Below are 26,930 nucleotides of genomic sequence, written 5' to 3'. Positions count from 1 at the left end.
CAAGTTCGATTCCACCCCTGGCTAATTGTACTTGATTCCATTGTAAGTCGCTTTGGATAAAAGCGTCTGCTAAATGACATGTAATGTAATACAGATACGTATTTACATTTTCCGATTCCCAACCGTTTTAAATCATAGTTAGAATAAACAAAACAAAAATATTCTCCAGATACATTCATTTTGACCAACTTGGAACCATTACTAATTTAGCACAGTGTGATCCATTGATTGGAAAAACTTAAATACTTAAAATGGATTTAACCGTTTCATCGTTCCTGTGTATTTCAGGTTTTCTCATGTATTTTATAGAAGAGGGGAATTCAAAGTAAACCTGTATTGCATGCACTTTCGTCCACTTTGCCTGCAGGCGATCTGAAGAAGACCATTGAGATAGTAATCAGAGATGATATCGAGCCAGAGGACAACGAGAGTCTCATGATCGGACTGGTTAACACCGAGGGAGGAAGTCGAATCCTGCCCAGCTCCGACACTGTGACCATAGTGATACTGGCCAACGATGATGTGGCCGGGATCGTTGGATTTCACTCGGCCTCGCGTTCTGTCATCGCCAGAGAGGGTGAGTCAATGTTCTTATTTTTAAATCATTTATCATGTGTCCCAGTCACTAAAGATGTCTCCTCATGACTCTGTAGGATCGTGAAATGATGTATGCACGAGTATATGAAGTCACAAGAGTGGAATCCATAGTTTTCTAGGCTGTCTGTCATGTTTTTGTTCTGTTTTATTTTACAGGTGAGACTCAGTCCTTATTAGTGTTGAGATCAGCTCCAGGTCTGGGTAATGTCACTGTGGACTGGACCGTAACGGGGCCTCTTGTACACCGGACTTTCACCCAAACATCAGGGACACTGTTCTTTACTGAGGTAAATACAGGATGAAGATCATTGTATGTATATGTGTATATATGTATACATGTGTATATATTTGTATACAAGTTTATATATGTATATATATTTGTATACAAGTTTTTATATGTATATATATTTGTATACAAGTTTTTATATGTATATATATTTGTATACAAGTTTATATATGTATACAAGTTTATATATGTATATATGTATATATATTTGTATACAAGTTTATATATGTATATATATTTGTATACAAGTTTATATATGCGTGTATATATTTGTATATAAGTTTATATATGTATGTGTGTATATATGCATGTATGTGTATATATGCATGTATGTGTATATATGTATGTATATATTTATATATGTGTATATATTTGTATATATGTGTATATATGTGTATATATGTGTGTATGTATATATATATATATATACATATATGTGTGTGTATATGTATATGTACATAGATATGAAAGCAGACAGACACTGCATCACTAAGTTGTTATTGTTTTTGTTCTCTGTGGGTGGTTCAAGATATCAACCACAGGTTTTATAGAATGAACAAAAAAAAAAGAGATTCAGCTGTAATTTGGTGCCTCCTGTGATAATTTCATGTTTTTGTTTTTGTCTCCTACAGAAAGAACTAAATAACACCATAGTCTTGCAGCTCCTCGATGACGCCGCGCCAGAGGACAAAGACGAATACAAAGTTTCCCTGTCCAACATTCAAACTTTTGGTAATTGATACAAAAAAAATCCCTCATAAACACGTGGAGTCAGAGTTTATTTCGTCATGTAACAATCAAGTCTGACTCCCTCCCCTCACAGGTGTGGTGGTGACGGGTCACGCGGCGCTGGATGTTCAGGGCAGTGAGGCGGTTCTTACTGTGGACACCAGCGATCAACCCTACGGCCTGCTGACCATCGCCCCGTCATCGCTCAGGGTGACCACAGAGGAACGAGACCGAACGATAAATATCTACGTCAACAGAGAGTTTGGAGCCTCAGGTCGGTCTGAAAACATGAATATACTGTGTATAATAATACTGAATTAATGGATTAACCGGGTTTAAATGAGTAATAATTACTATTTGAAACCTTCTGTTTCTGTCTGTGTGCTTTAATGTGTTTTATTTATATATTATTAATGCTTTATGTTCACCAAATATAATATACACTGTAATACTTTACATTAAAGCTGATTTTCTCTCACCTAACTGTTGTGTACAGGGGCTGTGAATATCACCTACGAGGTGATCAAAGGTTCTCTACAGGACCTGTCGCAGGTCGAGGGTGCTCTCGCTGATCCCGGTCTAGACTTCATCTCTGGAACTGGATCTGTGATCCTTCACGATGGACAGACTTCTGTCGCCATCCCCGTCACCATACTGGAGGTAACAAGTGTGTCTTTATATGTGATATATTGGATTTCTCTGCACATCAGAAACTGTTTTTCTTCTTTCTGGTTACTATAATGTTTACGGTGCCATTGCAATGTTCCACATTTTGATTCATTTGATTATTAATCGATTACTAACATAATTTCCAGGTTTGGGAAACACTGATCAACATTTTTCAGCATTTTCGGATATTTTATGGACCAATCTCTGCCAGTATATTGTTTTGTAAATGATTTATTTATGTGTCATGTCGAGCCCATAAGGGCTTATCAGACAAAACAAAAAAGATGACCACATAGCATCTAACAATATACACATTCATAATTTATTATATTGATAGTTCTCCAGGGAGAAATGGCAACAAGTAAAGCATTATTTAATGAGGAAACAACAATCTCTTTCTTGATAAACCCTCATTTTCTGTCAGCCTGACGAAGGCTAACGCCTCATTCTTCAATAAACAATAAATCTGGGTTCTTCCCCTGGACTTTTTCTAACAAATAACTATATATATTGTTATATAATAGAATATTTGTTATGCCCGCTTCAAGTCTATGAAACACATACAGTATCTTGGAATGTCGAGTTTAAAACAATTTATTTCTGTTTGCCTTTTGTCAGGACGACATTCCTGAGGTGCAGGAGTTCTTCCTGGTCAACATAACATCAGCCGTCCTCATCACGACCCTCGCCACCGTTCCCCAGCTCGGTATGGGGCAATTTACAGCGTGCGGCTGATCTGTGCTGCAGATGTTAACAGACTTTCATCACCTTTTTAACATTTGACATTCTGTTACGACAGAGCCGAGCTAACTCTTTGACTTGCTTTTCCATCACTGCTTCTCTAAGTGTCCTGAAATTTTCAATTTCATTAAATCTTTCTTTCTTTTTTTCTTTCTTTCATTCTTTCTTCTCTTCCCATAATTCCCCACCATCTGCTTTGTTTGACAAGTAGAGGTTGTGTATTGCACGTTGCCAGGTAAAATAAACTTGACCTTTTTTCCCCGCTAATGCAGTTTGATATGCACTGTTCCAGTTTGCTACTTCAGACATTGTAGTTGACAGTCAAAATACCAGCATTAAAGCCCAAGTTAGTTACTACTGCCGGGTTTTCGCATAATCCAAACCGCCGTGCAATTTATGAATGAGTAACTTTAGAAAGCGATGAGTAGACAGAATGCGAGCGGCAGAGCGGCGCAGTGGCACTCGGAGGCGACCAGAATACTATCGGCCTTCTGCCTGGAGACTCACGGTAAACACACGGCGGCTCTTTTGGCAGCAGTCATTATGTGGCTTGGATGGTGTTACTGATGCTTTCCATGAGTGAGGAAGCCTGCAGATTTGAAGGGAGCAGAGTAGTGCTGTGCGGTGAGCAGAGTGAAAGCCAAACTAAACCCGGCGCTGGCCTCCCACGGTCTTGGCCGCGGAGTCAATGGGAGAAGTCCACGTTTCAGGGGGTCATAAATCAGTCCACCCCAAAAACACTTGGCGGCTCAGTCTCTCCCTCCACTTACAGCAGATGCTTGTTGGCTATAATCCTTCACTCAGACTTTACCAGGGCGGAAATTACATCCTCCACTGTTTCCCACGTGCACAGCTTGTTGTTGTAGTTATAGACCTGAATTCACCTCTGTTTATAACGACTTCACTGCTTTTTAATGCAGTCATTTTACACTGTTTTGATTCCTCTTTTTTTCCCCCTCCAGACACTCAGGGTTTGGTGGCAGAGGTCAGCATTGCTGCTAATGATGGAATTAGGGGAGTCGTTGAATGGACCAACACCATGTAAGTAAGAAGCTTCTTTCACATGAGAATTAGCAGCTTTAGCTTTCCTGCTCAGCTTTGAAATCATGGTTGCACAGGGGTGAAATTGTGTCCAGGGGCTGAAGCTGCAGCCGTTTGTGTGCTAACAACCTTATTTTTACAGGTAGATGATGAACATACTTACACTTGGCTTGATCTGGAGACATCTGGGCTTACTACTGTTAGCCTTTCATCACATTACCGTTTAGGATTTTTGAATCGACATATGGCTCGCTCAAGATGCGTTCAGTTTTTTCCAACTTCTCTGGAACGCCGGCAGCTCAGAGGTGTCATCACTCCCAGCTCCGACCTCCCACTTCTACTTTTAATGGAATTCATTATAATATTGTTGCAGGGGAAGACTAATACACCTCCAACATACTTTAAAATGGGAAAGTAGAAAGTGTGATGACAAATCTGTAATTGGAAAAATGTAGCTATAACACAACAAAGCCAAACCCCCTTACCTTATTTAGATTTTTTTTTTTATTTATATATTTTTCATGATATATTGCTCTAGTATTATTATTATTACTGTGTCATCTTAACACGTTTTATTAAGTTCAATTTGTAAGAGTGACAGGTGGCATGGCGGGTTCCCGGTATGTGTCAGCATTTATGGGCTTGTTTTTTTTTTGTTTTTTTTTTTAAATAAAGATTAAATAATACAATGCCTTGTAATGTTTTTATCCTTTCCAGGTTTGAAGTGAATGAAACCATCACGTCACTTACTCTGGTAGCATACAGAAACAAGGGAGCGCATGGAAATGTCTCTCTGTTCTTCTACGCTCAAAATCTGGAAGCTCAACTTGGACTGGACTACAATACAAGTGAAACGGTAAGAAATACGCTGTTTTCAGTTCATGACTCACACATACATCATATTTATATATATATATATATATATATATATATATATATATATATATATATATATATATATATATATATATATATATACTTTTAGTTGCAAAAATATCTAGGTACCAGTCAACGGATCCTCCAGAATTGATCTTAAGTCCAGTTGTAGGGACTGCAAACTCACACAAACACTTCACATCACATTTGAAGGCTGAAACCTCTTTGTCTTCTCAGATGCTTCATTTCGTCCACGGCGAAAGACACAAGTTTGTCGAAGTGCAGATCATCGATGACACGATTCCAGAGGGAGCTGAGAGATTCCAGCTCATCCTGTCTCAGCCTTCCCCTGGACTGGAGCTGGGCACCAACACCACAGGTTTGTGAAAATCGAGTCTACCAGCAACATGACAGCAGAAAATAAAATTGATTTCATGGTCAAGAAAACACGTGGAGTAAGAGAGTTGGTTAATTCCTGTTCAGTGTTAATATGCATGGAGGAAAGTAATCTTCTCTTTTCTTGTAGCAACCGTGAAAATCCTGGCCAGTGACGATGGACACGGCGTCATTTCCTTTAACACGAGCGAGCACCTCTTGCTGAGAGAGCCCACCTCTGTGTTGGGGCTGAGTAAGAGCGTGGCCACCCTGTTCGTGGTTCGAAACCCAGAGGAAGGCACGTTTGGCACCGTGACTGTTCAGTTTACCGTCACTCATGCCAACGGCAGCCTTGCAGAGGGAGATCTGATGCCAGCGCAGGGCTTTGTGGTCCTGGAAGACGGAGTCAGGTTTAAGGTGAGGGAAAACGAACCTTCTTTTTAAATCTTGTCTGATCGAGACCTCATTTATATCTTTCAAACAAAGCATCTGAACAAATAACTTATTTCAGTGAGTTTTGAGGGGTGGTCAAAAAACGATCACCAAAAAAAGCTACACCTTTTAGAGTGTTTTCAGACAGTTACATTTAGAGAGCCTGTGTATTTCTTGTGCTTTTTGGATTGCATCGGCAACACAGGAAAGGCTGTCAAAATACGGAGGAAAGTGCTGTTGCTGTGATCATGTGATCTTCCATTTCTGACCGATCTCTCACAAATATGACATTTTTTGTTGTCGATTGAATAAGAACAAAGCACATTGATCAGCAAATGAGCAGAAAACGTCAACATAGATAAGCTTGAATTACATCAGTAGTCCTAAGGCGGGTACCATAAATCTAACAATTACACACTCATTCATAAGGTCACATTAGATGGTCAGTATTTCCTCATTTAAAATATTATTCAGTACTTAAACTCTTCAGAAGTCGTTTATTCTCATCCGTTTTGTTTCAGATGCTGGAGATCTGGGCGATCCTGGATGCCGAGCCTGAAATGAACGAGACCTTCACCGTCACCCTCTCCAACCCGACGGGAGGAGCGCGGCTCGGTGACCCACTCCAAACTCTTATCACCATCCTGGAGAACGTGGCTCCGTCCGGCTTGTTCCGCATCGGACCGACGGTCAACAGGTCTCAGCTGTAGCTGCATGAAAAAATAGACCTGAAACTTAGCACATATTTAGACCATACTGTATATTATTGTGAACTTCTTTGTGCTTGTTGAGTCATGTGACGAAGTTTACATTGCATTGACTCATTTATTGTGTTTTTTCCGTACAGAACGAACGCAGAAGTGGTCGCGGATGAAGGCGGCAGAACAGTCTTCCTCACGGTGTCTCGCAGTAACGGTCTGGACTCTGCCGTCAGTGTGGAATGGGAGACGGAATCCGATACAGCTGTTGCGTCCGGTGAGGCCAATAAATGTTTTAATTCAAAATCACCTGTGTGATCGCTGTAAAGTTAAAGAATGGAGCCGAGGTGTGCTTCAACAAAAACACAAGGCGGTTTGGACACAAGTCCAGATTTTTTACTAAAACATTTTCTCTGGTAAAAAAAACAACTTAAAATCTTTAGAACAATCACAAAAAATGTGGGTTTTAGGAACATGGTAAAAAAAACTAGTGTGCTCTCCAAGCTCCACAGCTTCAACTGAATTCTCTTAACAAGGCTCCAATCAACAATAAACCAATTAAGTGACAAGCTGTAGAAACCAGTCAAAATACACTAGAAGATTGTTCCAATAACACTGTTTTTTTGTCCTTTCTTCTGTCAGCGGGTCACCTCTCAGTGATAGGTGTTCACCAGATCTTCGAGGACAGTCCCACCGCTGCTTGGTGCATCGTTCCCGAAGAACTTTCCTCTCTGGTTTTGAGGCTTGATAGAAAACCCTTTGTGGGATCCACGCACACCGTGGCCACATTGTATCGTTGGCAGGGTGTATTTGTGCCGTTAGAGGTAAGAAAACAACAGCAATATTGTCGCTCAACTAGCAGACGATTCACTTAATTCAATTAAACTGTTTATTTTTTGTGTGTTTTTTTTATCACAGTCTTTCAGGATTGAGGATCCAAGCTCTTGTGTTGGGTTTGCAGTGAATGGTTCGACCTACATCGGTATCACACACAGTGGTCCGCCCTCCTCACCTGCTGCCAACCTTAGTGTCTTTAAACTGCACAAGGACCTCAATGTCACATTGGTAAACATTAAGCCAACAATTTATCAACATCAATTTAAATTTTTTTGTCAATTTTTAGGATTTGAACACATTTTGACACACGATTTTGTATTATTTTCAGGAACAAACATTGGGTGTTGAATATTTGGATGTGAAACACTTTTCCACTGAGGGAAGAGAATATCTCATAGTTTCAAGCCAGGTGAGTTGGACGTTTTTTTCACTGTCATTCAAGATAATAAATAAGTGGTGGGAAGTTCGACTCTTTTTACCGACTCGGATCTTTTACTCTCGGACAGTAAATTGAAATTTTTGAGTCATTTTGTTCATTTCGTTCATTTTTACAGCGGGTGGCGCTGCTGCCCTCTTGTGGGCGTTGTAAAAAAGACCGCGGTTCTCAAACACTGAAGGCAACATCGTTTCCTTCAGCTGACAAAGTATAACAAACAAAACGCCACAAGCTATTTAACCCATATGAAAACCTAGGAAAGCAAATACACACCTCAATAAAGCTCAGTTTCCTGCTGAGCTTATGCAGCTGCCTGCCATCATGTGGCGAAGGAAGGTACTGCATGACAATGAACGAACGAACCACTCAGTTGAGTGACTCCTGATCCAATCATTTCTGTTTCCTGTCCTGCTGACTGCACTCATTTCCACCAGCTCTACTCGCCTCGGCATGACACGGCACGATTAGGTTGCATCTCCGCTACAAAGAAGTACCTACTTAACGTGGTGGAGTCACCACTGTATGGCTGAGTGAAACTGCGGTGAATTTGTTTTATACGCGACACACACGAGTGACTAGTGACTTTACACCAGACTTCTGTAGTTGTTGGAGATTAACCCACGCTTTTAGGATTGTGAAGTAGTTTTAATTTATCCACAATTCGGCACTGTTCGGCTTGATTTCTGTCTACACGTCTCCAGAGTACAGCCTCCTACTCCACAGACTACAGCGGCAGGAGTCTGACCATGGCCGACAGTACCGTGGATAGCAAACATGACAGATCAGTCAAAGTGAGCTCCCGCATGGCTGGCTATAGTGGCTACAACTCATAAGTCCCACACCCTTCATAAAAGTGACACTAAAAACTCAAAGTACTCTTCAAATACAGTTTCTCCAAACGTGTTTATTATTTTAGATAGTTATTATCACGATAATCCATATCCAAGAGTCCATTTCCCTGGATGAGATGGTTTTTATTCGTTATTTGACACTATAAACACACACTGACCTCCTAGAGCTTTGATTTTGGTACTTCCGGTTACTGGCATTTTGAATTTGCATATTAGTTAAATGTTGAGTTTCACCCGAAACATTTAGATTTAACATTGAACATTTAGATGTAACATTTAGATTTAGATTTAGATTTAACATTTAGATTTAGATTTAGCATTTAAATGTAACATTTAGATTTAGATTTAGCATTAAGTTTTAGCATTTAAATGTAACATTTAGATTTAACATTTAGATTTAACATTTAGATTTAGCATTTAAATGTAACATTTAGATTTAGATTTAACATTTAGGTGTAACAATTAATATTTGGATTTAGCTATTTAAAACATCTCTAAGTTGACAAATATTGTTGTAAATGTGCAAAAAAGTGACCCTCAAAAATTCATACCAGTTTTTTAAATAATGTTTGAAACTAAATATGACAACATTTTGCTGGTGTTTTCAGCGTGAGCCGCTTTACAAACGGCACCCCATAGTGTCCTGTGCGCACTAACATGTTTAGGACGAGGAGAGATCAGCTGTTCGTCTCCTGGGCTAATTCTCATAAGAGGAGACCTATCACAAAGCAGCGCCTCTCCCACTGAGTGGTGGAGGCGATTGCTTCGGCATATTCGAGTCAGGGTTTGCAGCCACCTGTGGGCCTGCGAGCGCACTGGACTTGGGGCTTGGCCACATCCTGGGCCTTATTCAGGGGGGTTTCTGTTCAGGACATATGTGCTGCATCGAGTTGGTCCTCGCCTCTCACTTTTGTTCGTTTCTATATGCTGGACGTTTCCGCGTTAGACGTTAGAAGGTGTGACTTTCATTGTTGTTCTCACCGTGTGTTCATGTTCAACTTAACTAATCCTCTGTTCACCGCCACAGATTTTCGCTTGGACTGGGGGCTCATTCACTCTCCTCCAGGTGCTGGACTTTGAGGAGGAAGTCGTCAGTGTGACTCTGTTCACTCGCGCAGCGGCTCTCTACCTGGTGGTTTGCACAGACAGCCCGACTGTCAGTTGTCACCTGCTTCGATGGACCAGTGGGAGATTTCAGGACCCAAAGCCTCTCCCTCTCTCTGGCAGAGCCGCTCAGGTGGAGACGATCAACACAGAAGCAGAGAACACTCTCCTGTTGGTGGCTGTTGAAGATGAAGGTCTAGTACTGTCTCTTTCTTTCTTTGTATTTCTGATAAAACCTGGTTATTTATCCAGTTGCATGTGGATCGCACTAAGTACAACTGTTGACACAGACATGGCATTAAAACGTGTCCTGGATGCGTCTCATGTCACCACATGAGATTTGGCTTCACACATCCTGTATTTAAATTCACACTGATTACGTGTTTAAATCACAAAATCATGTTTTTAGCAACTCTTAAAGTACCGATGATTCAAGATTGTTTATAATCATCAACTAAAATTACAATACAACATTATTCAGTAATGAAATTCTGGAAATAGCAATAACAATATAATACAACTAGAAAATAACAAATATAAATGTTGAAGTGAGTGAATTCAAGCTCTACTGGCACTGCTGTAACATGAAATACGATTTTTAACCATCCAAAAAGAGAAATCCTGTGATGATCAGTGTTAGTATTGGGCCAGTGGCTGCAAATAAATGAACATCGGGCTGCTGATTAGTGTAAAAAAACACGGTGTTAGCGGTTGTTGGATGAGGAAGCTATAATTCATGCTGAGGAAGGGTCAAATTTACCAAAACCACATTCTTAAGCGTCCATGAACACAATCTGAGTAGACATTTTAGATTTAGTGTTTAAATCTACACTTGGTTTAACAGATCAGATCCAGGAGTTGTTTTCCCCCTGTGGTTTAGAGATTAAATATGCACAAACTGGCCTTCAGACATAGTCAAGTGCACTCAATCTATCATGCTGAGGGTGGAATTTGCAGTAATGAGATGATCTATTCCACGGCCGTGTTCTCTGTGTATTTTTTTAGAGGATTGTGCCGCAGTCAGATGTTGGTTAGCGTAGTTTAAATAAATCAGCGATGGTTTACACACATCGAAACTGTGCGTCTGTTGCAGACAAATACATCCTTGTTCTGTTGTTAAAGCTAAAAGGAGAGTCTTTGCAACACAGGCCGGACCGTGTATTTATATCACGCTCTGTGTATTTTGATGAGACATAATCCCTCTGAGTCTGCAAAAGTGGTGAGTTTGCTTGGTTCAGACCTGTTGTGGGTTCTTACGGGAAAGGCCTCAGTGTGGAGCCGAGCAGAGCCGCAGCGGGACTCGGAGGTTGTAATTTGTCAGTCTTGGGTGTGTCAGTTAGACCTTAGTCCTTACTGTACATAAACAGGCTGTTCTACCGTGAAAGTGCTTCAATCTGTGTGTGATATTATGTCCCTGTATCTCTCTCTCTCTCTCCAGGTCTCTCTACATCCTGTGAGGTGTTACAGTGGAGATCGGAGCAGCCTTCACCACAGCTTTATCAGTCTATTCCTCACCCCGGCCTCACCTCTGTTCATCCCTTCACTTCTCCCTCCGGGATCAGTAAGAAAATCTATATCATACAACAGCCTTTTATAGATTAAGCCAGTTTTAAGTTCCAATATGTGGGATTCAAGATCGGGAAGGTCTGTAAATTGTGCATAGAGCTTATCCACGTTCAAAGACGATGCTTAAAGCTGTATTGTGTCATTTTTGAATGTGGGGCAACAGCAACTTTGCACTAATAAAGCGACACAACGGCAAACAGGCTGGAGTCTGTCTGAAAACACAAAGAAATGGCCCATGAAAAGTTTCAGACTTGAGTTCTACTGCTCAAAAAACATAGCCGCTCAGCAGTTTAAAGGGACAAAGACTTCTTGTCCCTACCCGCCCAAATATCAGGTCTGATGAAGGATGCAGAATACAAATAATGTTACATAAGAAAGACTGAAAAAGAGGCAGAATAATAATGGTAACAAAGAAATCACCAAAACGTACACACTGGCAATGTCACATTAGAAGATTCAAAGACTGTAGGATGCTGAGGTTCAACAAGGATCTGCTGCTGTTCATTAGTCTCTGTCATTTGAACAGACATCATTTTCAGACCATTGAAATACTATTTCCTCTCCGTAGCTTATGCTATGCTCGCTGGAAGGAACGGCTCGTCTCTGTACACCTGGAGGCCCGACGTGAACCTGTTTGCCGTGATCCTGACGGCTCCCCCTGCTGGCAGCTTCCTTTCTCTCACGGTTCCGTCGCTCAACAACACCATCAAGACTCTCTTGGCTTCTGCTGAGGACAACAGCTCCACCGTTTATGAGCTCACGTCTGTCTCCAATCAGTCCGATTTCATACCCAGGTACACGCGTTATTTTTTCAGAAAACAGTTTTGTTGTTGCTCTGAGAGAAATCTCTGTCCAAGTTGGTTAAAATAAAGCAAAAATACAGTTAAAAGTCCAGTGTGTGATTAGGTTTATGGGGGCGGAGCCACTTTTTATTCATTTGTGTATTAAGTTTGTTTGGTAATCTTTAAAATGCAAAACATTTGGTTGCTGCAGGAAAATGGATATTTAGAATATTTCAAACACTGGACCTTTAAATAATACAGGTTGTTTTTTTCGTTTCCTCACGCTCAGTTTTGGGGAGTTGCACTTTGCACCAGGTGACCGAGAGCTGGAGATCGCAGTGAACATCATCGATGACGACATCCCCGAGGTGGAGGAGAATTTCCACGTCAGCCTGAAGAATCCGAAAGGCGGGGCCGAGATCGGATTCGGTGGTCAGGTGACCATAATTGTACCAGCCAACGATGACGCCCACGGAGTCATTGGCTTTGCTCAGGTGAGCAGAAAAACAAGGATTGTTTTTAAAAGCGTAACTAGTTTAAACCAGAAATAATATTCTCTCCTCTTCAGGATTCTTTGTCCATGGAGGTGGAGGAGTTGGAGCAAAATAACCAGATTTCTCTCAGTGTGGAGAGGAGACGAGGGACCTTTGGCCGACTGACTGTTCACTGGGCGGCAAGTGGCAGTCTGGCAGATATTTACCCCACCTCAGGAGTGGTGAGTTAACCTTCTCCTCTCATCATACCTGAAAGGTCTTAAGATAATTTAATATTCTACACCTAAGTCTATTTGTAAGTGTATAATCATTTTAAAATAAAAATATTCAGCATTTCTTAGTCTTTTTGAATGTACTGTAATCTGCAGTCTCACCATTAGATGTCACTAATTCTTTCACATGATGATGTGTTAGAAAGTAAAAATGCTAATGTCATATATTTGTCCCTCTTAGGTAACGTTCTCAGAGGAACAGTCGGCGGCCATCATCTCGCTGGCTGTGATAGCAGACGACGTCCCAGAGCCGAGGGAGAGCGTCACCATCTCCCTCATGGACGTCACCACTGTGGGGCTGCAGGACCTGCGACAGGCTGCGGTCATCGACCAGCAGAGGGCGCAAGCTCTACTCATCATCCTGCCCAATGGCTCTCCCTATGGCGTGATTGGATGGCATCTGGACTCCCAGTTTACGCTCGCACAAGAACCACAGAGTAAGGAACATTTCTGTGGAAGGGAAATGGATGAATGATGACTTGTTAGTAAATGTGGGTTTTTACTGGATTACACTGCAACACGTTCTCGTGTCTCATGAGTTCATGTAACCTGTTTGTAAACCCCTTTTTATGTTTATGCACACTCACATTATTTGGTTTCCTTTTTTTATGAAAATTACTCCTAATACCAGTTTATTTATTATTTTTTGCATGAGGTTTCTTAAGGAGAGTTTACGGTAATCGCAGAGTGAGATTTACTGTAAAAGAGATCTGCCGTGATTTCCAGGACGCGGAGAATTGAGAGTCTCTCTTAATCTTTGGATTGGAATCTTGCCCAGAGTGTCGGGGAAGTGAGAGGGGTTGAGTAATATACACACACATTTTCTCTTTAAAGCTGCAGTGCGTGATTTTCAGGTGATTTTTGTTTCGGCCTTTGTGGTCCTTAACCTACAGTACAGTACATCCAGAGAAAATGTCAATTTCATGTATAATTTTGAGTATATCAAAAGCTGGCATTATCCTAACCTCTTTGGTGTATTTTAAATATTCCCACACTTACCTGAATGTTGTTTGTATTTTTTTTTTCTGCAGAGACTCCAGTTAATGTGACTCTGTCCATAGTGAGGGAACAGGGTTCTTCAGGTGATATAGCGGTCCATTACCAGACCAGGGAAGCCCTGTACCAGCCCCCGTCAAACCAAGCCACAGCTGGAAAGGACTACATCGCCAAAGACGACACCGTCGTCATGATCGACGGCGCCACAGTGGCCCTCGTCACTGTCACAATCCTGCCGGTGAGCATGGGATGTTGGGTAATGGAGTGAAGTGGATTACAATAGGTACACGCGATGTTTTGCTTCGAAAAACAAAACTAGTAAAGCGAGACCCTTGCTGTAAAGCAAGACCCTTGGAAAAAGGAGCAAAGAGGATTTATTTTAAAGCTACGAAAACCAATTACATAAATAAATGTAATATTATAAATCAAATTTTTATCAATTCAGTCATTATTTAGCCTGGCAGTCTCATCATGATTGAGATTTATTTTCCACAGAATATTAATAGACCGCAACTCTCAATCAACAGTGGGGATCTGACACTCTGGATCTTATTATTAGTCCATTTAAATGGAGCGTAGCACTGGTGACCTGCTCTGCCAGCACTGGCATGCACATGCAGGACATTCAAGGTTAAGTAATTATTGGCTTTTGTAGTGTCGGAGTTAGATGTGAGTGAGAATGGTGTTCAGGGAAAAGGAGATTGTGTGAGATCACTTCTCTTACGTCTCTAAATTATCTTAATACTTTGTATAAATTTACTGGCGTCTTCACATTTAGACAATGCAGGATTTTATTCTGAAATATGTGTGTGTGTTTTCTAAGGATGACTTCCCAGAGCTGGCGGAGAGTTTCCTGGTGAACATCACTGGCGTGGAGCTGGTCGCAGGGTCGGCGGGAGCGGGGCAGCCGAGTGTGAAGAGACACGGCATGGAGGTGGCAGAGGTCAGCGTTCAGGAGAACGACGACCCTCGAGGGATTCTGCAGTTTAATGTTTCCAAGGTGAACAACACAGTGTCGTCTCATCACATCACATACAATAAATTAAAGTGCAGCCAGTAAATCTTAAAATAATACTTACATTCTACTGCAATTCCTATAATAATTGGATTTATTTTTGGCTATAAAGTACATTCTAAATATGTTTGTAAAATGCAAGTGTAAATATGAGCTCAAAGGATTGTTTATGTGTAAATAATAATAATAATAATGATAATAATAATAATAAGGGCAAGGCAAGACTTTAATTTAAGCATTAATTTCTTCTGTTGTTTTTGCTGTTGTATGACCGAAATAAACAATATCCCTAACTCCTAATACATTTTAACGAGACATAATAGCAATTTGTGTGAATATACACCTGATGGACTGAAACCCAATGCTTATTTATGCCTCTCCTGTATAACCCATAATATATCCCAGAATATCGGATATAAAAGAATGATTAATTCATAAGTAAACTTTATTTCTCTTGTGCTCTTCAAAACAAAAGCTGCAAAACGCTGCATCATTTTCACACTCTTTCTAAATATGTGGTTCAGGATATGCTGGCGCATGAGATCCCTCCACCTGACAACGTCCTCTATCTGTCTGTGGTGCGACTCGCTGGTACGACCGGGAGACTCGTCGTCTACTGGGATGCTCAGCCGGTCACTGCCGTTCACGGCGACTTCACCCCCTCGTCTGGAAACATCACCTTTCAGGATGGACAGGTAAGAGGATCCAGGCTGTTGTTGACACATACTGTACAATGTGTTTTACCTCATGTCCCTTCATATGTTTTTTTTTTTTTTTCACATTTAGAACGAAGCCAGCATTGCCATCACCATTTTGGACGATGCCGATGTGGAGACTGTGGAAACGTTCAGCGTGAATTTGCTGCGTGTGATCGGTGGGGCTCGACTCGGTGAAGTGACCTCTGTGACTGTCAGTATCCAGGCCAACGACTCCCCTCTGGGACGGTTTGGATTCCAGGAATTGGAGGTAAATCTGAAAATATCCTCACTGTTATCCTTTTCTGACTGCATTTGAAGATGCGGTGATTTTACTGGGACAGCATCACATAAAAACTGACTTTTTGTGTTTTAAAATCCATGTCAAAGGTATGATTTCATTCATCTATACTCACCTCTCCACCGGGTCAGCTGTAGTCCACACTCTTTGACTGTCTTAGACTTAATCGTGTCACTCGTGTCCGTCTAAGGTTACCGTCAGCGAGCCGGAGTTTGCGGACGACCCCGCTGCCGCGGCAACACTTGCAGTGGAGCGCAGTGCGGGAGGCGAAGGTGCGGTGACGCTGATGTGGCAGCTGGAAGATCAGGCCACGGATGACCTCTCACCTTTCAATGGAACTCTTGAATTCACTGAGGTGCGGTGGGAAATTGAATTTTAATTTAATCTCTGTCTATAAAGCTAAAGCTTAAATCTTCGGTAAAAGTTTCTTGATAAATCCTGCCGTATTTTCCACGCCGTACAGACGGAGACTCTGAGGACATTTGTGATAAGAGCCCTCGCTGACTCGGCCCTGGAAGGAGACGAGCGTTTCACTGTCCGACTGTTTCCCGCTGGGAGTGGTGCCGTCATTGACCCTTTAAATGGTCAGTATTTATCAAAAAGTTCAGTGACCACTGCACGTTTTATACAGTCACACTGTTGTGATGCCACAACCCCACGTCCAAGTGAGAAACTCTACACGAACATTAACATACATGACCATTGCATTTAAAGCATTGTAGTTGTTCTAATCTCCAACATTGTTTCTGCACATAGACGGTATGTAAAAACGGACATAGTCCTCCAAAATATGACGTGTTTTATTAAAAAAGACCTGAATCTAGTGATTTAGACCATTAAGTCCTCAGTAAAATGTTATAAATCAAGTCCCAAACACTTCCATTCAAACTCTTTTTGCAACAAATGGAGTAGACTGTACATAAAACAATTAGTTTTATGTACAGTCTGTTTCAATCCATCCAAAGATCACCTCCAACTAACCAAAGATGAGTCTAGGTCGTCTTCTTACCTGACGTTATTTAATCAAAGGTAATAATAATCATCATCATCTGTCTTCCCGTCTGTCCTACTCGCTGTCTCGCTGTATGTCTGTTCAGACATGGTCACCATCACCATCACGGCAGACAAGGCTGCGCTCGGGATTATTGGAGTTGCAGAGTCGTCCAGGAACGTCGTCATCGGAGAACCTCAGGGAGATTACAACGGCAGTGCTGTCGTCAGGTGAGACGCTATAAACTTAACAACGAAACATTCTTGACGCTTGGATTGAAAATGTCATGTAAAAATCTGTATTTGTGTGTGTGTGTGTGTGTGTGTGTGTGTGTCGTCCAGTCTTGTGCGAGGACCAGGCGTGTTTGGGGAAATCCAGGTCAACTGGAACATCACTCCAGCCGTGGCCTCGCAGTTTGAATCCATTTCTGGCACCGTGACCATGAGAGACAGACAGTCTTCTGCCACCATTATTCTGAAGGTACTGGCTGATGTAGATTGTATGAATCTTAAAAGAGATACTCTGTAGAGCTAGAGCAGCACAGACTCTAGAGAAGAAAGGTAGTCAATAGTGACCTTGAATTACAACACCAGAACGTATATAAATGATTGAAAACGATTAAATAGAATAATATGTACAGTGTAAAGAAAGTATTTAACCTGTGAAAATATTGTGCAGTTATATCAATTAAAGTTTAATGTGTTCTGATTTCAGGCTCTGGATGATGAACTTCCCGAAGAGCGTCGCGAGTACCAGCTGACACTGACCTCTGCTACCTCGGGACTGGAGATCAGTCCAATAGCCAGACATGCCAGGGTCATTATGGCGGCCAGCGACCATCCCTTTGGCCTTTTCTCCCTCGCCCAGCATCAGCTCAGGGCAACAGAGGAGGAAGGAACGGTGAGGTCCTCAAAGCAGTTCACTGTTTTAGGCAGAAATGCCACATGTAATGTCTTCTGTGTCAGTGGTTCCCAGTGTTTTCTGTATACACATTTAACCTTTATTTATACTTTATTGTTGGGTGACTGTGATGTCCAGTGGAAAACACAGACAGACAGTCAAAATAAATAAGTAAATTGGGATCCGAACAACCAGAATGTAAAATATGTCATGATCATTTTAAAAATGTGTATATATGAATCAAAAAAAGATCGTATAAAATGGTTGCAGCTGCAAGTTAAAAGATCATTTTTGTAACCTATAGAAATAGAAAACTTAACTATATTTGAAACCTACTTATTATATTTCCTCATTACTAAACAACAACAGTATGGAACAATTAACTGTTCAGTTAATTTAAGCTTATTAACTCTCATAATCCTGTAAATACTGCAGGATTTCCCGACTGCCCTCAATCTCATTGTTGTGAGAATTAAGCAAAAAAGGCTTTTCATTGTGACACCCTTAAAATCAGAAGGGCTTTGTGGCGTCTGCTGTGGAGCTCTGGCGCCCCCCAGTGGAGGTTTCGGAAACTCTGTCAGCAGAAAGTAGCAGATACGATGACATTTGAGGTTGTGTGTGCGAGAAGCCACTTGATAAACATCAATCTACATCTGCATCTTTATCGTTTTTCCTGCGTTTCCTCAGGTGAATGTGACGGTCACTCGCTCCTCCGGCAGTCTGGGCAGTGTTTGGGTGACGTACGCTTCCTCCGGGGACACAGCGGTCAGTGGAGTGGACTTTGCTCCAGCTTCGGGACGACTCCTCTTCACCCCAGGTCAGACGTCACAGCAGGTCACACTGCGGATAGAGGACGACAGTGTTCCTGAGGAGCCTGAGATGTTCTTCTTCAACATCACTGAAGTGGAGTTGGTCAATGTCAGGTAAACACACTCTGCGTTATGTTGAGTAAAAGAAGCCAGGACTTGGAGGCAGTTTCCATTTAATTTGTGACAGAATGTGTATAAAACAAACAGAAAGCACCAATCTTAGACATGTAAAAAGAAAACACATCTTTTACTTTGTTATCTATATTTCTAGCAACTTTTACTCCTCTATTCTATTTCCCCTAACTATCTTTGTTACTCGTTACTACCAAATAACTTTGACTTTTACTCAAAAAAGTGATTTCAACTTCTACCAAAGTAATTTTCTGGTAAGATACTCAAGTATCCCTTTTAACTACTTTATAAATGACAGAAAACCATGGACCACAAAAATAAAATTTGGCATTGTTTGTGCCAGTGCTCATCAGATGATCTATTACAGCATCAAAAGGAAGAAGCGTCCTATTTATCCACCTGTACAGACAATGCAAAGCCTTGATAAAGTGAAAGTGAAATAAAGTTTAAACAATTTCCTTCGGGATAATCAAAGTATTCTGATTCTGATTCTAAAAGTGTCTTGATGGCTACACTGATTCTGTGTCTCCCTCTGGTGGTCAGTGCTGTGGACTACACAGTGAGAGAGTCAGGCCTGCAGCTGGACCAGCCTCCAGCTTTAGGCAACATTTCCTCTCTTGCCGTGCTCATACTCGAGAACGACAACGTAGAGGGAATCCTGGAGTTCAGGCAGGATTACGCCTCTGTTACAGGTAAGAAATAAAAACAGAGCCAACCTAAACGTGTACTATTTGACATAAAAAAAGCCCATTTCAAGATTATTCACCCAATGTAAACTCCGTGTATCCCCTCTGGATTCTCTCTCGCTCAGTTGAGGAGGACGTGGGCACCGTGTTGGTCCCGGTGGTGAGAAGAGTGGGCATGTATGGACGCGTCTCGGCTCAGTTCATTTCCAGAGGCTTGAGTGCAACACATGGCCTCGACTACACCCTGAACGACGGCTCAGTGATGTTCGTCCATGGCCAGAATGTCAGTTTTATTAATGTCACCGTCGTAGACGACCTCGACAGGTAAGAGGACAAAATAAAAACCGGAGAAAACACTTTAGAGAATACAAAAGGTGGTTTCTCACACTGTCAACAATTAAATACAAATGAAATTATGTCGTACATAATGCAATACATAAATCGATCACAATATCACAAATATTGATATACAGTATATATTAACATATATACTGTAATTGTTTTTATATTATTTTGTCATATTCTCCCAGTATGAGGGACTAACACACCTTTCTTGAATACCACCTTCAAACTACTTGGCGGACAGAAAAAAGGGGAAGATAATTTGTTCCTATAATACTCTGAGAGACAGTTCAGTTGGTTTTAAATCATTATATTTAAATGAATTAGAAATGACCTTGTTTTCAGATTAAATCAGTATTTATCAGTTTAAACAATCCAGATAGTAATGGATTTTGTAAATCATTTTTTTACTTAATGTCTTTCTGCTTTGGGTTCACGGTGAACACAGACATTAACACCTGACACTAAAGCATTTAATATTAATGACATTAGACGGTTTCCTAATTTTACTGACACTGTCTTCTCCAGTGAAAACGCAGAGATTTTTGAGGTCCTGCTGGTCGGAGCAACAGGAGGAGCAGTCCTGGGGCCGCAGCGTGTTGCCACGGTAACCATCGCCAAGAGCGACTCTTTAAGTGGCTTGGTCCGTTTCTTGAACGAGACCCAAATCACCGTGATGAACCCCAACTCCACTCTTAAACTCAGTCTTGTCTTGAAGCGAGTGGGAGGCCTAGTGGGCGACGCAGCGGTAAGACATGACAACACAGTCTGTTTTTTTTTTATTGTTTTTCACTAACTTTGTCAGCAAATATAAATAGATTTGACCTGTTGTCAGGTGGCTTGGAACATCCGTGGGCCAAACAGCAGAGAGGTTCTTCCTCCATTCAATACAGACATCAGAGAGCCGGTGAACGGGTCCTTCTTCTTTGGGGATGGAGAGGAAGGTGTACGCGCCATCGAGCTGCGGATTCTCCCTCACGGAGAGGTGGAGGTGGAGGAGACGTTTGTTATCGAGCTCAGCATTCTGTCTGGAGACATGGACGTCGATCCTCAGGCTGGTTCCGTGACGCTGAAGGTACGGCATCTGATAAATCCAACTTGAAACGAGCCTCAGCGTCAGCGACTCATTCCCGCTCTCTCCGTGTTCCGCTCTCGTCTCCCAGGTAGAAAAGTTTGGTGACCCAAACGGTATAGTCCGGTTCACTCCGGATGCTCTTCAAGACCGAGTCTACAATGAATCCACAGAAGCAGAGGGTCCGTTCAACGTTTCCCTGTCTATAACACGTAGAGAGGGAGTCATGGGTAACATCACGGTAAGTTTACACCACTTACATTCATGAGTTATCAGTCCTGGCCTGGCTGGATTCTCAGTCTTGCATCTTTGTTTTTTTCAAAACTAGTCTGCTAGGGTGTGCAGATTGTGTTCCTTTTGTTTGTCACCTTTTCTCATCTCGCGATTCTTGATATGGAGAAACCAAAATGCCTCTACACGTTAGACTTAAAAGCAGGAACCTGTGTCTTTTCCTCTTTCAACCATGTTCTGCACAAAAACCTATCATTTGTGCTCTTGGAGTGCGAGGAACAACACCTCAATTTGTTTATTGACCCATAACAACAACAACAACTCAAAATCCCAGCGTAATTGACATGTCTATAACGTCATCAAACTTACCAGTAAAGAATGACTCAGTTCCACACTTTCAAAATCGTTCCGTGAGTCACTCACTGACACCGTTACATCCCCAGTGTTCAGAAACTAATGTGTAAACACCACCCTTTTTTCACCTCAGGTGCATTGGCAGATACAGAGTGACTCGGATCTCGCAGGAGACTTCCTTGTGTCCGCCGGCTCAGCGGTTATTCTGGAAGGCCAGCGGGACGGGGAAATCCTCCTCAGCCTGATGCCTGATACAGTTCCAGAGCTGGAGGAACTCTACGTTGTCCTGCTCACAGCTGTAGAGGGTGGTGCCACGCTGGATCCCAACCCAGACCTCATCAGAGTCCACATCAGGTCTGTCATTGTTAAATTCAAAAAACACCATCGTAACTTCGCGTCAAAGACCAAATGAACATCGATTTGATCGTCTCACCTTCAGGGTTCCTGCTAATGATGAGCCTCACGGCATCTTCTCCCTGGACCCTGAGCAGCAGAGTGTAGAGGTTGTCGAGGCCGGGTCAAATGTCACCAGATACCTGGTGATGAATGTGACACGATCTGCTGGCCTGTTTGGCAACGTGAGTGTGGGCTATAAAATCAGCGGAGGAATAGATGAAGTGATGGACATTGAGGAGATACTGGGAGGACAAGCTCAGGGAAGACTGCTCCTGATGGAAGGACAGACCTTCAGAACTCTCACTGTGCCCATCAGCAGCCAGGTGAGGACGAGAACGCTTACTCACTGACCCTCGTTCAGCAAAATGAGACACTTAAATAAATGAATACAGAAAATCCTGAGTTTAAATTGTTTTTGAAGCACTTAATTGTTTGCCTGCTTCTCCCCTGAAGGTGTTTTTGTCAGCGGGTGAGAGCTTCACCGCAGAGCTCACAGATGTTAAACTTGTCAGCCCCGTCCTCGGCCCTGTGCCTCGCCTTCTTCACGAGGCTGGCGTTGCTATGGTGACTGTGCCAGAAGAAGCTGCCAGCTCAGAGGTAAGCTGTTTTTTCTTTCAGTGTGATGTATGATTTACCCCTGCAGGAGAAACTCTACCTCTCTCTGATGCTTCACTCGCAGACGTGTGATTATGTTTGCAGTATTTATGTATTTAATTACATTTTACCCACCTGGATTAACACACACACACACACACACACACACACACACCCTGCCCTACAACAGCATGTGCTTTCTACAAACTATTTTCACTGTGGTGAAGAAGGAAAAAGGCTCAAGCCAAATCTACAAAACAGAAATTAAATCATGCATCATTTTGTCAGAGGTAAAATCCTCACTTCATAAAGATGCATTCAGTGACCCTGGTAAATTTAAGACACTGGTCCACTCTCCAGCGTATTGCAGTTAAACATGCAGCTTTGGGAAACATTCAAGAAACTCATCACTTCTACAGACATGTGCGCCACAAAGTTGTCATTGGAGAAGAGTTTTGTGTTTTTTTTTTAATAGAATCAAGAATATTTGCCTTAACTGATCCAGTTTTTATAATCACATTAATGTTCATCCCTAGTTGTATTATACATATTTATAAACAAATACAAGATCATATTAAATCATATTGAGTCAATGTTGTGTTCGGTAAACGGCTGATTGTTGTTGAGAGTTTCGAATAATCTTTATATCGGTGTAGCTGCTAACAATGACATTTACATTAATGGCATTTGGTTTGAATTTGCACCAAATTAACACTTTTTTTTCCTTGTACAGGTCGGCTTTGCCTCTGTGGCTCTGCAGGTTTCAAGCTTAGCAGCGGGGTCGTGTGAGGCAGTCGTGACACGAACGGGGCTGTTTGGAGAAATCAGAGTCCAGTGGGAAGCCGGCTTTCCCTCGGGACAGACTTTGTCGGGCTTCAGAGACGGAGATATCAGCCCGAGCTCAGGTACCACAGTCAGTGAGCTGAATGACGGTGACGTCCCTCTCTCTCTTCCAGCCCTTCTAACTGTTGATAATGTGTTTCTTTCTTTCATTAAGGCTCGCTGACCCTGGCTCATGGAGAGAGGACTAAAACGATATCTCTTACAGCCATTGCTGACGCTTTAGAGCCAACGGCGTACGCTCTTCACCTCACAGCTGCCACCTCCAGTGCCGGTGTTGTCAAGCTCAGGTAGCAGTTTCACAATGGTAGAAATTGGACCTTTTAAACTAGTGAGTACACTGTATACTGATGTGATTCTGATGTCCTTTTTCCTTCACAGGTCAGGCTTCACCACAGCAGAGGTGGAGCCGCTGGGGATCTACCAGTTTGCCCCCGATTCTCGCCAACTAGTTATCGCGGAGGACATCCAGACTATAACGCTTTATGTCCAGAGACTCTATGGTTCTCGTAGCAACACCACCCGCCTCACCTATGAAACAATAACGGGCAGTGCGACGGCAGGAGACGACTTTCTTCCAGTGCCGGACGGCCATTTGTTCTTTGACTCCCCTCGCCAAACCAACGCTTCGTTCCAACTGTCGATACTCGATGACTCCCTCTCGGAGCCGGATGAATACTTTCACGTCAACCTCACTGATGTCCAAGTCCTTGATGCGGACTCGGCTTGGGCAGAGGTCTCTCCTCGCCTTCACGATCAACAGAGCTTGGCCACTGTCACCATCTTGGCGAGTGACGTGACCGGGGGAGTTTTGAGTATCGGACCTGGACTCGTCCAAGTAGCAGAGGACAAAGATGAGGAGTCGGATCAGGAGCGAAGGGTGGTTCTGAGGGTGCGCAGGTCCGACAGTGTGGACGGGGATGTGAGGGTGCGGGTCCAAGCGTATGGAGGTGTGTATTTGGTTGTTTTTCCACTGCTATTTTAAGAATGCTATAAAAACTGAAACCTGTTTTCTGTCAATTTACTTAAACCTTTATTTGACAGGACGAAAGTAATTCTATTTGTCAAATATAAACACAGGAAACATTTTCTTTAATAACAGATCTTAGTTTCTGTTGCATTTGGAGAAATTGCTCGTACTTTGTGAAATCATGAAGTCATGCTGCTTTGCTGTTTTTTTATCCAGACGGAAGCACAAAGCCCCCTCCGTTCACTCCGGAACCCGCTGAGACCCTTGCAAAGGAGCAGGAGGACTTCCGCTTGGTGTCCACTGTCGTGTCCCTGCAGGCTGGCCAGAATGAGACGGAGGTTGTCCTCCTCATCCTGGATGACGCAGAGCCAGAGGGACAGGAAGTGTTCTTCATCTACCTCAGTGATCCAGAGGGAGGAGCGCAAATCACAGATAGTCCATATGAAGGTTTTGGGGCTTTTGCCAAGATCACCATCCTTGGTAAAATGATGAAAATGACACATGCAGTGTGTCCCAGCAAATGCTATTGCTATATATTCTGGACTCACTTCTTCAGCCTTTCATAGCACTCAATTTATCCTAGTTTCTTTGGTTCTAATCAAATGTTAACATGTGTTTATTTTCTCATTGATGGATTCAGTTTTCTGCTCTGACTTTGCTAATACCTCTTGATTAATCTCCATCTGCTGTTTTCTTCTCATATAATCCCTTCAGTCGTTCACATTATTTGATTATTACACAGATAGGACTGATTGCAAACATATTTATTATTTCCTTCCCTCTGTCCACACCAGGGAGTGACTTCCATAACGGTATAATAGGATTTAGTTTGGATTCTTTGATGGGCCAAATACTGGATGAAGATTCACGGAACAGAACGGCCGTCCTCTTCCTGCAGAGACAAGAAAACAGGTACAAAGAAATAATGGTTTACCCTGGAAATAATTTAATATTATATACCTCTGCAACCAAGTTGTTTGTTTATTTTTTTCATTTAATTTTCCTCTTTCGTTCAGAGCGTTTGAGAACTTGCAGGTGTTTTGGAGAGCCACCTTCAGCAGGGCAACGCCGACTCTTGCCAACAACGGAGTGAATCTAACCACACAGCTGTTGCACACCTCAGGAACTGCACTGTGCAGGAGAGGAGAGATTATATGTGCGTTTACTCTGGAGGTCCTGGATGATGAGGTGAGATAGTACAGCTGTGATTATGCTGATACCTTTGTGCCAAATGTTAGGAGATTATTAATCCCACTAAGAAATCAAACCTAATTAGGGATAGCACAATACCACTTTTTCGAGTCTGATACCGATGTCACAAACTCAAATATCTCCAGATATCGATACAGTCATGTTAGATGTTTTAAACCATGAAGCTTTGAACAACACATTTGTGCCATTTCAAGCAGCTCCAAAGACACAATCCTCTCAACAGTATCACAAATATTCTTCTCCCAAAAAGACAAAATAACATGGCACAACATGACTCAGCTAAAACGTTGCTGATTTTTACAGTCTAGGTATTTTTGGTTATTATTGATTTTTTAAGATGACTCACTTCCTGTGTGCAGTGCACGAATGAATGTTGTCGAGAGGACAAGGACAAAACACCACTGCACTGTACCGATGAACACAGGGAGAGTCATGTCGAGCTTACCGACTTAATACACATCTGGAATGGAATCAGTTTTGCAACCTTTAGATTGATTTCTGGACTCGCTGTGTGGGTTCCGCTGTTATTCATGTCTCAAAATAGTTATTGCTATTTACAAGCAAGTTTATTTGCAGTAAAGCGATTACATGTATATATAGTATGTGTTCATTCATGTGACCTCTTTAAATAAGCTTTCTGTTGTTTTCCTCCTCTATTTCTTGTCTTTTTATCAGTTGTTGGTTTTTTTCCCCCATTCAAGTGTGTGCATATCCCACACATCCAAGAATAATACATATTAAGGCTCTTAGTATTGCGTTACAACATGAAAACAAGATGAAACGATTGACTAATAGCTGTTCCTCTTCGTTGCCGTAGGAGCCAGAGTCCCAGACGTGGTTCTTGGTGGAGATTTATCAGGTGGGGGCTGGAGCCGCCATTAACACCACCACCCGCTTCGCCAACGTCACTTTGGCGGAGAGCGACGACCCGCGCGGCGTCGTGTACTTCGCCGTGGGCCACAGACTTCCTGTTGCCACGCTGACGACCACGAAACTCAGTCTGCAGGTCTTCAGGCAGGCGAGCGCCGATTCAACCATGTCCGTGCAATACCGCGTTCTGGTAAGTCACGCTCAAATGCAAATGTACTGAACAAGCAAGGTCTTGAAATATGGTTTCAAATTAACATATTCATAGGACACACAAGATGGTGCCTAGGAGCCGTCATTCTGAATCGCAGGAAAAACATTTACCATTAAGGCCACGGTCATTCATAACCATTTAGCTGCTAAAATTAGACCCACCTCCCCAACATAACACCATCAGTAGCACCACCTCCATAGCAACCAGTAATGTTTATCTGTGTGACTGACCTGCTTTCTGTTGTCATGCATTTCAGCAGGAGCAGATCTAATCAGGCTGTTTCACAATAACACTGTAATAATTTATAGTTACTGTCAACGAGGATGAAAAATCCCCACAACCGATGACCTGTGAAATGACTGCAGCTTTTTCCTTATTCAATATTAATAGTATGTACGTTTTAACATCGCTGAGACCAAGCCGACCTCTCGCCTCACTCTTCTAATCTCATCGCCACTCTAGCTTTTCTTTGAGGTATTGAGATGAATCATATCTTGGCTTCATCCAGCTCGAGGGCACTATGTCCA

At 42.2% G+C, this 26,930-nt stretch overlaps 1 protein-coding gene across 1 annotated transcript in view; it reads left to right on the top strand.

The window, feature by feature from the left end:
* adgrv1 (adhesion G protein-coupled receptor V1) overlaps positions 1-26,930 on the top strand; it is a 136,379-nt gene that overhangs the window by 52,641 nt on the left and 56,808 nt on the right. Inside the window, exons 37-82 of the mRNA XM_044025690.1 lie at positions 368-577; positions 754-884; positions 1,516-1,615; positions 1,707-1,886; positions 2,109-2,272; positions 2,900-2,987; positions 3,985-4,063; positions 4,781-4,919; positions 5,177-5,318; positions 5,466-5,731; positions 6,268-6,443; positions 6,594-6,721; positions 7,087-7,268; positions 7,363-7,509; positions 7,610-7,690; positions 9,596-9,866; positions 11,111-11,233; positions 11,807-12,032; positions 12,310-12,514; positions 12,589-12,735; positions 12,968-13,223; positions 13,818-14,020; positions 14,606-14,782; positions 15,322-15,492; positions 15,584-15,763; positions 15,984-16,148; positions 16,257-16,377; positions 16,891-17,014; positions 17,126-17,264; positions 17,499-17,684; positions 18,372-18,607; positions 19,169-19,317; positions 19,437-19,635; positions 20,182-20,401; positions 20,489-20,728; positions 20,817-20,966; positions 21,444-21,664; positions 21,750-22,029; positions 22,160-22,303; positions 23,034-23,205; positions 23,298-23,430; positions 23,522-24,090; positions 24,327-24,590; positions 24,905-25,022; positions 25,127-25,298; positions 26,140-26,382. Of these exons, the coding sequence (XP_043881625.1) occupies positions 368-577; positions 754-884; positions 1,516-1,615; positions 1,707-1,886; positions 2,109-2,272; positions 2,900-2,987; positions 3,985-4,063; positions 4,781-4,919; positions 5,177-5,318; positions 5,466-5,731; positions 6,268-6,443; positions 6,594-6,721; positions 7,087-7,268; positions 7,363-7,509; positions 7,610-7,690; positions 9,596-9,866; positions 11,111-11,233; positions 11,807-12,032; positions 12,310-12,514; positions 12,589-12,735; positions 12,968-13,223; positions 13,818-14,020; positions 14,606-14,782; positions 15,322-15,492; positions 15,584-15,763; positions 15,984-16,148; positions 16,257-16,377; positions 16,891-17,014; positions 17,126-17,264; positions 17,499-17,684; positions 18,372-18,607; positions 19,169-19,317; positions 19,437-19,635; positions 20,182-20,401; positions 20,489-20,728; positions 20,817-20,966; positions 21,444-21,664; positions 21,750-22,029; positions 22,160-22,303; positions 23,034-23,205; positions 23,298-23,430; positions 23,522-24,090; positions 24,327-24,590; positions 24,905-25,022; positions 25,127-25,298; positions 26,140-26,382 (8,417 nt within the window). The remainder of the gene's footprint in view (positions 1-367; positions 578-753; positions 885-1,515; positions 1,616-1,706; positions 1,887-2,108; positions 2,273-2,899; positions 2,988-3,984; positions 4,064-4,780; positions 4,920-5,176; positions 5,319-5,465; positions 5,732-6,267; positions 6,444-6,593; positions 6,722-7,086; positions 7,269-7,362; positions 7,510-7,609; positions 7,691-9,595; positions 9,867-11,110; positions 11,234-11,806; positions 12,033-12,309; positions 12,515-12,588; positions 12,736-12,967; positions 13,224-13,817; positions 14,021-14,605; positions 14,783-15,321; positions 15,493-15,583; positions 15,764-15,983; positions 16,149-16,256; positions 16,378-16,890; positions 17,015-17,125; positions 17,265-17,498; positions 17,685-18,371; positions 18,608-19,168; positions 19,318-19,436; positions 19,636-20,181; positions 20,402-20,488; positions 20,729-20,816; positions 20,967-21,443; positions 21,665-21,749; positions 22,030-22,159; positions 22,304-23,033; positions 23,206-23,297; positions 23,431-23,521; positions 24,091-24,326; positions 24,591-24,904; positions 25,023-25,126; positions 25,299-26,139; positions 26,383-26,930) is intronic.

This window comes from Solea senegalensis, linkage group LG5 (assembly GCF_019176455.1).
Source record: "Solea senegalensis isolate Sse05_10M linkage group LG5, IFAPA_SoseM_1, whole genome shotgun sequence".
Taxonomy (NCBI): domain Eukaryota; kingdom Metazoa; phylum Chordata; class Actinopteri; order Pleuronectiformes; family Soleidae; genus Solea; species Solea senegalensis.
This window is presented reverse-complemented; position numbering and strand designations above follow the sequence as displayed.